This window comes from Canis lupus, chromosome 23 (genome assembly GCF_048164855.1).
Source record: "Canis lupus baileyi chromosome 23, mCanLup2.hap1, whole genome shotgun sequence".
NCBI classification, from domain to species: Eukaryota; Metazoa; Chordata; class Mammalia; order Carnivora; family Canidae; genus Canis; species Canis lupus.
The window spans coordinates 26,177,129-26,189,490 of record NC_132860.1 but is presented as its reverse complement, the minus strand read 5'-3'; the positions used below and the strand labels follow the sequence as shown (position 1 = coordinate 26,189,490).

The 12,362-nt window shown below is 54.9% G+C and overlaps 1 protein-coding gene across 2 annotated transcripts in view; it reads left to right on the top strand.

Moving 5' to 3' along the window:
- The first annotated feature begins 10,074 nt into the window (after positions 1-10,074).
- Positions 10,075-12,362, top strand: part of PDE2A (phosphodiesterase 2A) — a 92,706-nt gene continuing 90,418 nt past the window's right edge. The window contains exon 1 of one of the 2 annotated variants that reach the window (XM_072794469.1): positions 10,075-10,374. In XM_072794469.1, coding sequence (XP_072650570.1) covers positions 10,304-10,374 — 71 coding nt within the window. In that variant the 5' untranslated portion in view covers positions 10,075-10,303. The remainder of the gene's footprint in view (positions 10,375-12,362) is intronic. The other variant, XM_072794471.1, reaches the window with a different exon arrangement.

Below are 12,362 nucleotides of genomic sequence, written 5' to 3'. Positions count from 1 at the left end.
TTAAGTTAGGAAGAAGAACCTCAGGTGTCCCTTGGTCCCTATGCATGCCCTTCCAGAGATTGGCCCTACCTTACACCAGGAAGCTGCCCTCACTGGGCACTGCCTACTTGTCTCCTACAAGACGAGGCCCTGGCAAGTGGGGAAGATAACGAGCTGTTTAGAGACCGATTTGGGACTCCCTGGGAAGGTGCCAGACACCACATTCCTCCTTCTGCCTAGAGCCTCATTATGGCCTCTCTCCAGGGGCCCAGCAGGCAGAAGGGCTGACCTCCCAACCTTAGCCTCAGCCAGTAGGGGCTGGGCAAAGGGGGGGTGGGGTGGAGATAGGTCACGTGACCTGTGATTCATGTGATCCTGCCCTGGGGCAGGCCCCTGTGTGGATGGGGTCTTGAGGGACCTGAACTCCAGGTTCCTTGTTCCGGTCTCTTGAGAAGGGGAGATGGATGCCAGAGCGGAATGGGTTTCCTGGCCAGCTTCACAGGCTGGGGCTATGCCCCTGCATCTCCCACGCTTACCCTGCCCTGGGTGGGGTGCACCAGGCTAGGCTGACAGATTGAAAGTCTGACCACTCTGCCTGCAGCTAGGACGAGATTGTTGTCCAAGTGCTCAGGGGCTGGAATTCTTCCCTGGATCTGACCTTGGACTGACCAGCTAGTTCTGAGGCCCAGAAAGGGTGGATGAGACCGGAAATGCCCCAGTGCTAGGCTGCCAGTGTCCCGGCCCTGGCTCAGGGATTGGTTGCAGTGACTGAAATGGGCCACCAGGGGGCAGCCACGGATAGCTCAACGTAGCGGGTCCCAGAACAGGTTCTGGAGGCCCCGGTGTGGCTGTCCTAGACCAGGCCTTGTTCTGTTAGAGTGTGGGGTGGGACCTGGCCCTGCCTTTGACTCCAAGGCTAGTGATATTCTGGAAGGCAACACCAAGTGCTTTGGACTCCCAGGATCTAGGAGCCAGGTGGAGAGAACAGCCTTTTTCTAAGTATCCACTGTGGCTCAGAGCCCCTGTGCTCTCTGCACTGTCTCCTCCTTACAGAGGAAGAAGAGCTCAGAGAAGGGAGGTGAGTTGCCCAAGGTCACAGAGCTCTCCTGAATCAGAACTGAGATCAGTTCTACTATCCCACTTTTGGGGGAGGGGGACTCCCACCTCCATATCCCTCCTGATGTCAACTGTGCTCTCTTTACTTATAATTGGCCCCTTATATCCCCTGGGGAAGGAGTTAATGATAACTTAAAGTGCTTTCCCTTGGGACCAGGGATGACATTACAACAGGAGCCTCCAGGCCTCAACCTGAATGAATTATGGCAATGACAACAGTAGGATGAGTGGATTAGGGCAGGAGGTTCTACTGGTCTTGGTGACAAGGACTACTAGAAATGGGGCCTCTTGGGACCCTGAGTGGTTTATTCACATATTATTTGAGGTTGGGTTGGTGGGAGCAGAGAGGGGGATGGGGAGAGATGGATGTGTGAGGAGCCTCGAGCTGGACCTGCTGAGAGGTGGTGAGCAGCTCTTGGAGAGGAAGGAGGCTTTCTGGAGGAGGAGGTGCCCCCAAGATGGCCCTGAAACCTGGAAGCCTTGCCAGGTACACGTGGTAGGGATGAGTGCAAGCTGGGCTGGGGGTGGATTGAGGTATTGGGAGAGAAGGACCGGGTGACCCAAGTCTGGGCCTGATCACAGGGGACCACATTGAGCCCTGGGAGAGAAGGCTGTGGCAAATCAGCCTGGGTGGTGAGGGCACTGGGGATAGAGAGGAAGGAGGGAAGTGGGGGAGGGCTGGGTGATGCAGGAGGGATGCCTTTCTCTCTCTCTCTCTCTCTCTCTTTCTGCCACCTCCTTCCTGCTCAACCTGCCCAGACTGCAAAGTGTTCAGCAGGCTTTGAGGGCCTCTGGGCCTTGGGAGACCCCTGGTTCTGCAGGAAATTGATGAGGAAGATGGGCCCTGCCTCCTCCTTCCCCCAGAACCAAGGGATTGGAAGGGGGCCTGGAGCTAAGGCCTTCTTATCTGGTCCCATGCTCCGGTGGCTCCCGAGCCCCCTGCCCACAGCTCACTGTTTTGGAAAAACATGGGTGTGAAAGCCAGCTGGGCAGATGCCGACACTCGCATCTATAAGCTCTGGAGCCTTGGCTGACATCCTGAGGTCTCTGATCCTCCCTGTTCTCATCTACTTTGGAGATATTAATAGTACCTACTAATGGGAGGATTAAATGAGCTAATAAGTGTGAAGTACCTAGCACTGTCCCTTGACAATCCCCTTCCCAATCATGTCTGGGGAGACATAGCATCCAGAGTCTTCTCCAGGCCCAATATATTTTACTTCAACAAGCACTTCTTCAACCCTACTGTGGGCAGAGCTTTACTGGACACTGAGGGGAAGCAGATAAGTAAGTGCTGGGGGTGGGGAAGCCCTTGTGGTAGGGGTATCGATCAGGAAAGCCTCCACAGAAGGAGACGAGACTACAAAGATAAGCAGATTTCTGCAGGTGGAGTGAAGAGGGCAAGGTGTCTTCAGAAGAGGGACCAGCATGAACCAGGGCCAAGGTGACGTGACCCTGCAGTGAGCAGCCACTTGTGAGTGCAGCTTAGTGCCCCGGGGCCTGTCGCCCATGCCTCTAGTGTTGGGGTTTTGCCTTTCCTGTCTCTTAAATGTAACCACATCCCAGTCAAATGGGCTCCTTGGGGTCTTCCCCCACCAGAACAAGAATAATTCCTATTCCTTTAGCTAGCTTTGTGGCCAAAGTGTGATCCAGGCCTTAATCTGGGGAATGTCTGTCTCACATATACACATAAGTACGACTGACATGAACCTCCCAACCTCTCCTCCAGTATGACACTTCCTTCAGGAAGCTCTTCTGTATTGTTCCTCTATACCGTGTGTATATGCCCAGGTCACTTGCCCCCAGCTAGGGAAGAGCTACCAGATCAGGGTGCCCTGGTCAGCAGCCCAAGCTGCTCCAGCCCTAACGTGTGCCCTCTCCCATGCCACTCTCAGCTTGTGGAAATTTCCGTACTTTCTCTGCCCTGGTTACAGCTCTTACTGCTGTATTTATCACCCTGGAGACACAGTGGCACAGGCGCACACATGCTATACACACACACACATACACACACACTCATGCCCTGTACACATGTGGTGCCTGCACACCTCAGCCTGCGCTTCCAGATGCGCAGACACACACATATGGCACGTGTCTGAACGCCCCCACAATAAAGCTCTCTAGGAAAATTGCCCCCACCCTGCTCCTCCTCCTCCTCCACTCGGTCCTCCCACCACCAAACACCTCAAAACACTGAGACCAAAGAGATGGGCTGGACAGCCCTCCCACCACTTGTCAGCCTGGGAGGCACATCCCACTCCCTGACTACAGCGTCCTCCTTCCCACCCTTCTTCCCTCCGTCTGTCTCCTCAGCTTCTCAATCCTTCACTTTTCTGTACCCCTGTCTCTCCCTGCGCCTCAGTCATTTGAAGTACTCTTGTCAAAAGAGGTAGAAACCACGCTTCCTCCTTGCCCTCCTTCCTGAGGCCCTCAGGAAGGGGGGATCTCAGGGGGGCTGATGGAGACAGAGGGACAGGCTGAGGGTACCCAAGGGCCTGAGCCTCCAGATCCTGTCACTTCCGGTCCCTCCTGGACAAGGGGAGGGCTGTGTGCCTGGCACCATGGAGACCAGCGTCATGGCAACACAGCCTGGGTGGGCACAGCCTTCCTCCTAGGGGCCCCCCATAGTCCCCTAGGAACTGCCAAGCAGCTCTAAGGAGATGAGCCTTGTGCTGGCACCCACCCCCAGCTCATACCAGCCCAAGAACCCACCCTGACCATCTGTATTTGCATCCCAGCTTCCAGTGACACAAGTCACTAATCTCCAATGGGGTGGGGGGGTGGTGGATTCTCTTGCAAACATGAGCTCCAGAGCTGGGGACTTTGGGTCTTTTATTGGCTGAGGGTTCATTTATTGATTGAGAGTCAGAGAGGGCAGGGACTTGCTTAGGGGAACACAGCACATCTAGCCGGGCTCCTGACTTAGACATCACTTCTCTCTTCTGGTCTCCCACCTTTGACCCAGGTCAGTAGTCCCTGGAGCAAAGGGGTCCTTCCAGCCTGGAGGGTCTCCAGCCAGTCCTAGTGTTGGCAATGAAAATGATGCAAATGATAATGCTGATAAGCCACAATGAAGTACCCACACCTCCTGGGCTAAGGCTTTGCATGTGTTTCCATTTAATCCTTTCAACAAACCCCATGAGGAAGATATTCTCATTTTATAGGTGAAGAAACCAAGGCATGGACTTGACAATGTCAGGTGACTAATAAGTGGTGTGGCTGAGAAGGAACACAGGTCCTTCCCAGATGGCGCAGGTGAGCCAAAGCTTCATGCCTAGTGTCCTCCCCAGCAGGAACTCTTTTTCTAAATCAGCAACAGACCGTGTTTTCAGTTCTGTCTTTCCTTCTGGAGAGAGTTTACGGGGAGGATCTGAAGCCAGGGGAGGGTATTTTTCTAAGAAGATGGAGAGGGAACAGAGCCCTTCTTGTGTGGTCAGCCCTAGGGAAGACCTCCCTCACAGTCCAGCAAAGCAAGCTCACAAATCCCAGGACTTCATAGGACCTTCCACCTGTCCAAGCCCAGGCTGGAGCTGTGTGCTGGAGGGAGGAGACCCTGGCTCCTGTGCCCAGCCTTAGCTTGTCTACCGACCTTGATGGAGGCACAGTGCACTTGCCTCCCTCCTGCCTTATGTAATCATTCAAATATAGCAGCTGCCTTTATCCCACTGAGTCACACCCCCTCCCGCCCCCGCTCAGGTGCTGGGAGTTAAGGGGGAAGAGGTAGATTAGGGCTGTGTGGGCAGCTCAGGGCCCCCTGGGAGGAGGATCCTGCTGCATTGGAGGGTGGTGGAGGTGAGGGAGCTGGGGCCAAAACCCCAGGGAGAGCAAAACCTTCCCCAGAGTGTGAAGCCCCAGGGGCCACTTCTGTTTTGACCTATCCCTGCTGAAATTCCACCACGGACTGTATCCACAGCCTTCTTTCCTAGTCCTGTGCCTGGTGGAAGAAGTGAGGAGGAGGAAGGAGAGCTGGAAGATTACAAAGAAGAGGAGGTAGTGGAGTAGGGCAGTGGCCGGGACTCGCTGGTGCTCGCCCTGCCTTTTACTCACTGTGTGGCCTGGGCATGTTTCTGCCCCCTTGTTTCCCCCCCTGCACCATAAGGAATGGGATTCCACTGGCTCTGACACCTTGTGGTGCCTGAGCCATATTCCTGGAGATGACCTCGACCTTAGGCAGAAGACACTTCAAAGCGTCTGGTCTACCTCTGTCCCAGGCTGACTTCCCTCTCTTCCTTTTCTTTGTGCATCTCAAGCTCACCCTCCATGGGACAGCTCAGCACCCACCCCCCGAAATCTACAGGGCTACGGAGACAGGGTCACTGGGTTCCGGGTTGAGGGGCTGAATTTTGACTGCCTCACCCCTTTCTGAACTGGCCATCTGCTCCACCACTTTATTCCCCTGCCCAATGAGGGAGCTTACTACCCCCGTGTGAGGTCACCCCTTCTTTTATAGGGCAGCTCTGACTGATCCTGGACATGAAGCAGGCCCACACAGTGCTTCACCCCTCAGTTTTGGGTCCCCAAAGCCATCTTCCTGAGGTGTTGAAGAAACCACACCACCTTACAGCTGTTCTGGAGCCTTTGTAGTTTTTTATTCCTTTGTCACCTGTGCTGTGATGGGGTCTGTGCTTAGTGTGAGGACATGGAGCTATGCCAGGCTCCTTGACAAAGACAAGAGGAGCCATTGTCCTTAGAGTCCCAAGTGGCAGTTTCCTGGCTAAGGGGAAGGCAGAGAAGCACTGTGAGGTGGCTCCAAGCTTCCCACTCCCCCCACCCCTGGGCTTCAGTTGCCAAGACCCAGATGTGGGCCCATCTTGGCTCCCAGCCAGAGGGAGTCACCCAGGGGTTTTCAGGCCGAGCCTCTGTGAAATCCATGTTCTGTCAATTACCAGCCTTTCCCCCGAGAAGGCTGAGGGGTCCTCTGTGGCTTCAGCCTGCCCTTGGGTCAGGGTGGGGACGGGTTCCCACAGAGTAGGGCAGTGGGAACCACCTGTGTCCCCACATCCACATGCAGCCTTTTATTGAGGACTTGCTCTGATGCGATCCTGCCCTGAGCTCAAGCACTGTCTCCCTTCCATATTCACCTGTGTTTCTTTCCTTCCTATTTCCCTCAACATTTCTCACTCATACCTGGTGAGGCCACCCAAAGCCTGGGGGCTGGGGCTGAGGTGAATAGGACTTGGCCTGTCCTTGAGAAAAGTGTGATCCAGTAGAGGAAATGAGGTGATCCTGTGCAGGGGTGAAAGGTGGGACAGATGATGTGGGAAGAGGGAGGTAGCCAAAGGCTTCTCAGCCCAGAACCCACAGATCCCTCCTGCCTACCCTGTCCCCTGTGGGTGAGGAGAGGGTGTGTGCTGAGCTGATCCAAGGAGGCTAAGCCAGGATTTGGGATGGGTGGAGAAAAGCAAGAGGAGAGGGAAGTGAGGCTGGGAACCAGACGGCACCAAGTTAAGGAGGGAGAAAGAACTGACCTGTGCTTAGGGAATAGACCTTGCTCTGTGTGGAGCAGGGGATGGAGATTGATTAGTCAGGGCCGAACATGAGCGACTTCAAATACCAGGCTAAGAAACTTGTCCTTTATCCTGAAGGCGCTGGGGAGCCATGCAAGGGTTTTGAAAAAGGGTTACATGACCAGCTAGATAGTCAGTGCCCCGTGCAGGGTGGAGTGGAATAGAGCTGAATTGGGGCAGGGGGCTGGAGAAAGACCAGAGGAGGGTGCACTCAGCTGGGCCCAAGGGATGGAGGCAGTGGACAGATGTGAGAGAATTACGGAGGGACAATTGACAGTGACAGAGTTGACATAGGAAGTGCAGGAGAAGGAAGAGGCAAAGCGACTTTGAAGTTTCCAGACAGAATTAGAACTTTGCTAATGCCTTTGATAGAAACAAAAGACAGGTTAGATGTTGAATATTTGAGTGCGAGGGGCCTCTGGGATGCCCCGCAGATGCCCAGGAGGCAGCCTGTACGGAGGGCTGGAGGGTCGCTGAAGTCAGTGCGTCAGGGGAAGGCTCCAAGCTCCCTGGCGGTGGGGTGGAGAAAGGGGAGAGACAGGGCCCGGCGCTTCTGCGAGGAGCACCCATGTGGAGGGGGCAAAGGGAGGAAGAGCCAGCGAGAGAGACGCAGGAGGGGCCGTCTGGAAGGTGGGAGGGAAGCAGCCGCGCAGGAAGGGGGCGGGAGAGGGCTCTGAGCAGAAGCCGCCTTCTTTGGCAGCGAGGAGGTAGCTGGAGCCTGCAGTGCTCGCGAGGCAGTGGGCGCAGGGCGGAGGCTGGATCCCAGAGGCTGCGTCCTCCCGTCCCTTTGGGCAGCCCCCCGCCTCCCAGCTTCCTCTCCCCTCCCGCCAGCTCCCCCGACTAGCGAAAACCCGTGTCTGCGGGGCGGGGGCGGGGCCAGGGCCAGGGCCAGGGCCAGGGCCCGTGAGCGCGGCACGCCCGGATCAGCACCCGGGAGAGCGGCCGGGGCCTGCGGCGGGGCGGGGCCTGCGGCGGGGCGGGGCGGGGCCTGCGGTTCCTGCCGCGCCCGCGGAGGGACGCCTTGGCCCTCTCCCCTTGCAGAAGCACGCCCCGCCATCCGGGCACTGCGCTACAGGAGCCCCTACCCCAACATCTGAGGCCGTTACTCCCTCTCAGCGCCATCCAGTCCACCTCTTCAGGGTGGAGATGGGAGGAAGACTTTACCCGGACTTGACAGGCATTTCCAAAGCTTTACAACTCTTTGAGCTTGGAAATTGTGACCTCTCCTTTTGAATGAGAAAACTAAATTGAAGTTTAGAGAGATTAAATGACTTGCCCAGGGTGCATGGCAGAGCTGGGATTTGAACTTCCACCTGCCTGGGCTCTAAGTCCTGGAGTACCTGAGTACCCAGGAGTCCTGGATATTGTGCCTCGTTCCTGCACACTCCTTACTCCTGGGTCAGCTGTGGAGTCTGGTGTGGCAGTAGGATGAGAGGAGACCTTCCCTCCTACCTGACTTGCTTGAGTTTATTCCCAGGAGATTTCTGAAGATGAGGCCTTCACCATCGTTTCCAGAGTGGGAGGGCAGAGAGGAGGCTAAGGGGTAGGTGAGGCCTCAACGCACCTGCTTCCCCTGTGCCCGGAGGTGCCCTCCTTTAAACCAGTGTCTTTAAAAAACACCTCGGACTCAGCTTCTTACTGCCAGGCTCTTCGGGGCGTGAAGGGGAACTGTGAGAGGCCAAGCCTGGACATGGTCCAGGGTAGGGGCTTTCTGGACCTGAAAAATGCCTTCCTAGCTGGCAGGCATGAAGTAGGAAGGTCCCAGGTATGAGTCAGGCTGAGAAAACAGTGTGGCCAGAGCTTTCAGAGGTCTGAAATTCTACCTTCTGGAGCCACAGTGGGAAGCAAAAGCTCCCTCATATTTTCTTTCCTGAAACTTCCAAAGCCACAGGTCAGAGGTGAGGTTATTGGTGAGGGCTACACCTAGTCCCTGTCGGCTAGAGTACACCCCCTTCTCCTGGGTTCCCTCCCTTTAAGACCCAGTGGTATCATCTCCTACAGAAATGCTCACCAACCCCCGACTAAGTCAGGGGCCCTTTTTGGGCACTACAGACTGTGCTTCCATCATACTACAAGTTGTACCCCCCCACACACACACACCTTGACTGGGTGCTGCTCCAAGGCAAAGAACAGTCTGAGTCACATCTAATGAAGTTGGCTAATGGTAGGTGTTTGTGAATGAATGAATAAGTTGGTGGAGGAGCCAGCATTGAACCCCTATTTCCTGCCTCGAAGTGTGGAGCTTTTTCTTTTCTGTCCAAAGACTCTAGTGAGACAGCTCCCTACTTGTCCCATTGCTAAAATGAGCCCATTCCATTGGCTTAATGCTCCCTCCTGAGGAGTCTTCTCTGGCAACAGAGCAGAGGTCCAGCAGGCTTTCTCTCATGCAGATAGTCTGTGCACAGTGAAAACCAAGTGGGCAGGCTGTGGCCTGGGTGCCCACAACTCCTAGTAGAAGTGCATGCTTCTGGGCACCTGGCTGGTTCATTCCATAGAGCATGTGACTCTTGTTTGTTTTAAAGATTTTATTTATTCATGAGAGAGACAGAGAGAGTGACAGAGACATAGGCAGAGGGAGGGGCAGGCTCCGTGTGGGGAGCCTGATGTGGGACTTGGTCTGGACCCCAGGATCATGCCCTGAGCCAAAGGTAGATGCTCAACCACTGAGCCACCCAGGTACCCCAAGGATGTAACTCTTGATCTTGGGGCTGTGAGTTCGAGCCCATGTTGGTTATAGAGATTAGTTAAAAATAAAATTTAAAAAAAAGTGCATGCTTCAGCATCAGGTCCCACAGTGCCCCAGCTAAACAGAGCCACTAAAAAGTGGACTCTGTGACAAGGCTGAGTCCAAAGGCCATTAGCAAAAGTACCCAGAGCCCCTGTGTACACAGCTCCATGCACCCCAGGACATAATACAAACTCTGTAAGGGAGCCCAGAGGAGCTGGTTCTGCCTGGAGGCCTGGCCCTGCCATACTTCAGAAGGATGCAGAAGTGTCCCTTGATCCTGAGGGCCTCTATAATGGGGTACCGCAGGGTCTGGGTCTCATCCATTTGCCCCTCATCCCCAGCTCCCATTGTACTCTGCATTGTGTAAATCCATCCTCATACCTCCCTGGCATCCTCTGCTTCTCTCTCTCTCTCTCTTCCTCTATCTCTCATCTCTGCTTCCCCCCCTTTTCTTTTCTGTCTTTGTTCCTCTGTGTGTGTTTTCCCTATGCCTCTCTGATCTCTCTATATTTCCATCTTGATCTCTCTGAGGCTCTGATCTCTCTCTTCTCTCCTTCATGTATTTCTCTCTTTCCTGTCTGTTTCTCTCGGTCTCTGTCCGTTCCTCTGTGTGAGAGTCTTTCTTTTCCTCTCCCAGCCAGAGTCTCTCCCTACCCCTCCCTCCCTCTCTCCCTCTCTGTCTGGGCCTCTCTGTTCCTCCTCCCTCCTCCCTCCCCCTTCTGCATTATCAGACCTGCTCCAACCTCCTCCCAGAGCCAGCCTAGCGGCAGAGGCAGTGGCAGCAGGAGAGGTGGAAGCAACTGGGGCAGCAGCAGCACGAGATTGGGGTATTGAGTCCAGGCTGAGTTGGGGACAGGCTACCGCTCCTGGTTCCCGTGCCTACTGGGCCAGGCACCCTGCCTGGAACCCCGGGCAGGGTGGACAGGGCGAGGTGCCACCTTAGTCTGGCTGGGGAGGCAGACGATGAGGAGCGATGGGGCAGGCATGCGGCCACTCCATCCTCTGCAGGAGCCAGCAGTACCCGGCAGCGCGACCGGCTGAGCCGTGAGTACTATTGAGGGGCTGGAGGCTTGGGTGAGCGGCTGCAAGAAGCACCATGAACCAGGGTCCTGGGAGTGCCTGTGAGGAGCCGGGGTTGGCGTGGAGCTGAGCCACGTGGGAGGATCGATCCTGTTCCTGGGTGCTGGTTGCTGGACTATAGCCTGGGGGCCTCTGCACAGCGTTGGGGGTGTCTGGCATCAACCTAGAGGGTGATGGGGCTAGGGTCCCATAGAAGGGGCTGGGGGAGGGGTTGGTAATGAACCTAATTATCCTTTCAAGGGCTGGGGGTAGGGGAGGTCTGCAGGGAGTTCCAAGGAGCTCTGGGGGGCTGAGATAAACTGATTCAGAACCCTGGAGAAGGATGAGACGTCTGGGACCACGTGTGTGCGTGTGTGCGTGTGTGTGTGTGTTGTGTGTGTGTGTGTGTTGTGTGTGGTGTGTTGTCCATGTGCCCGCACTCCCACGTGTGAAAGAGAGAGAATGAGGGAGGGAGAAAACAAACATGAATATGAACGAGTAAGTGGCACTGAAACAGAAGAGGGTCTGGGGCATTGCCTTTCATGGGATTGGGATTCATAGCCACCAGTTTAGGCAACTTTACCCCCAAAACACCTGTCCCAGAGAGAGCCATGGCTGGTTGAATGAGGCCTCTGTGCACCAGCCTCATGTGTGTCCACACTTGGGGGGTACTTGTGCAGGTGAGTGGAATGGGGGGTTCCGTGGAAGTGCCCCTCTACCATCCGAGAGCTGCCAACGTCAGGGACAAGTGACATGTGTGTCTCCAAGTGAGTGGAGGTGCAAATCTGTGCCTGCACAGGAAGGTATGTGTATGTGTGTACATGTGTGATGTGCGAGGTGGCATGTGGGGTGGGCAGGGGTCTGTGGAGTCCTTGGTGGTTGGATGTGCAGCAGCCTGTCAGGATGTGTGAGTAATCCTGTGTGACTGAAAGTGTTCATCTCTATACGTGTGAGTGCAGGTTACATTGTGTATAGGTGTGTATGTGTGTTAGTTTGAGTTTGTATGTTGGCATGCATGTTAATATGTGTGCCTACATCTGCAAAAGAGTGACTCAATCTTGAATGTATTGTTTGATTCCATGTACACTCATGTTTGTGTTCTTGCTAGTGTGTGTATATTAGTGTTGAGCTGTGTGTGTACGTGTGTGTGTAGATGTGGATGTCTGTTAGTATAAGTGGGTGTGGGCGTGTGATCATGGTGCTGGTGGACATGAGTGTATATTGGTGCTTGTGTGGCTGGTGTATGTGTATGTGTGTATCTGTGTGTGTATTCATCCAACTGTGCGTAGGTGGATGTTTCCTTCCCCTGGTGGTTGAAGACACAGCTGGGACACTGTGGCCCACTGAGGCAGGGCGGGGGTGGCTGAATGTGCGACCACCTCTGTGAGCCCAGGACAATTCATTCTGCACCCTGTGGGGAGATGAAGAAAAGAAATAGGCAATAATGGCTCTGCCCTCTGGGGCCTCCTAAGCTTCCTAGACATAAAATAGCTTGAGAATAATTAAGTATAAAGATCAAGATCAAGCTAACAGGTGGGGGTGGAGTGGGTGCACCACAAGCAAAGGCCCTGGGTGGGGATGGGGCATGTTCCTGGAGCAGTGAAGAGGCTGAAGGGGTAAGCAGCAGCCACATCCTATAGGACTTTGAACTCCAGACCTCTTGGGCTTTATCCTGAGGGCTCTAGGGAGCCTGAGAAGATTCTCTGTGGTGGGGACAGAATCAGGTTTGGGTTTTAGAAAGCTGCCTCAGTGGTACCGTCAGGGTTGAACTGGAAGAGAAAGATGGGGCAAGGAGACAAGGTGGAGGCCAGGCCAGTGTGGGCATCAGGGAAGTCTGGAACCTGGTGGACCAAGGGAGCAGATGAAGGAAGAAATTGGGAAAGACAATGAGATGGGGAATATCAAGGTGACTTGGGCTTGGACTCAGTGACAGGACTTCGGAGTGTCAGGATGTTGGAGGGAAAAGCTCTTGG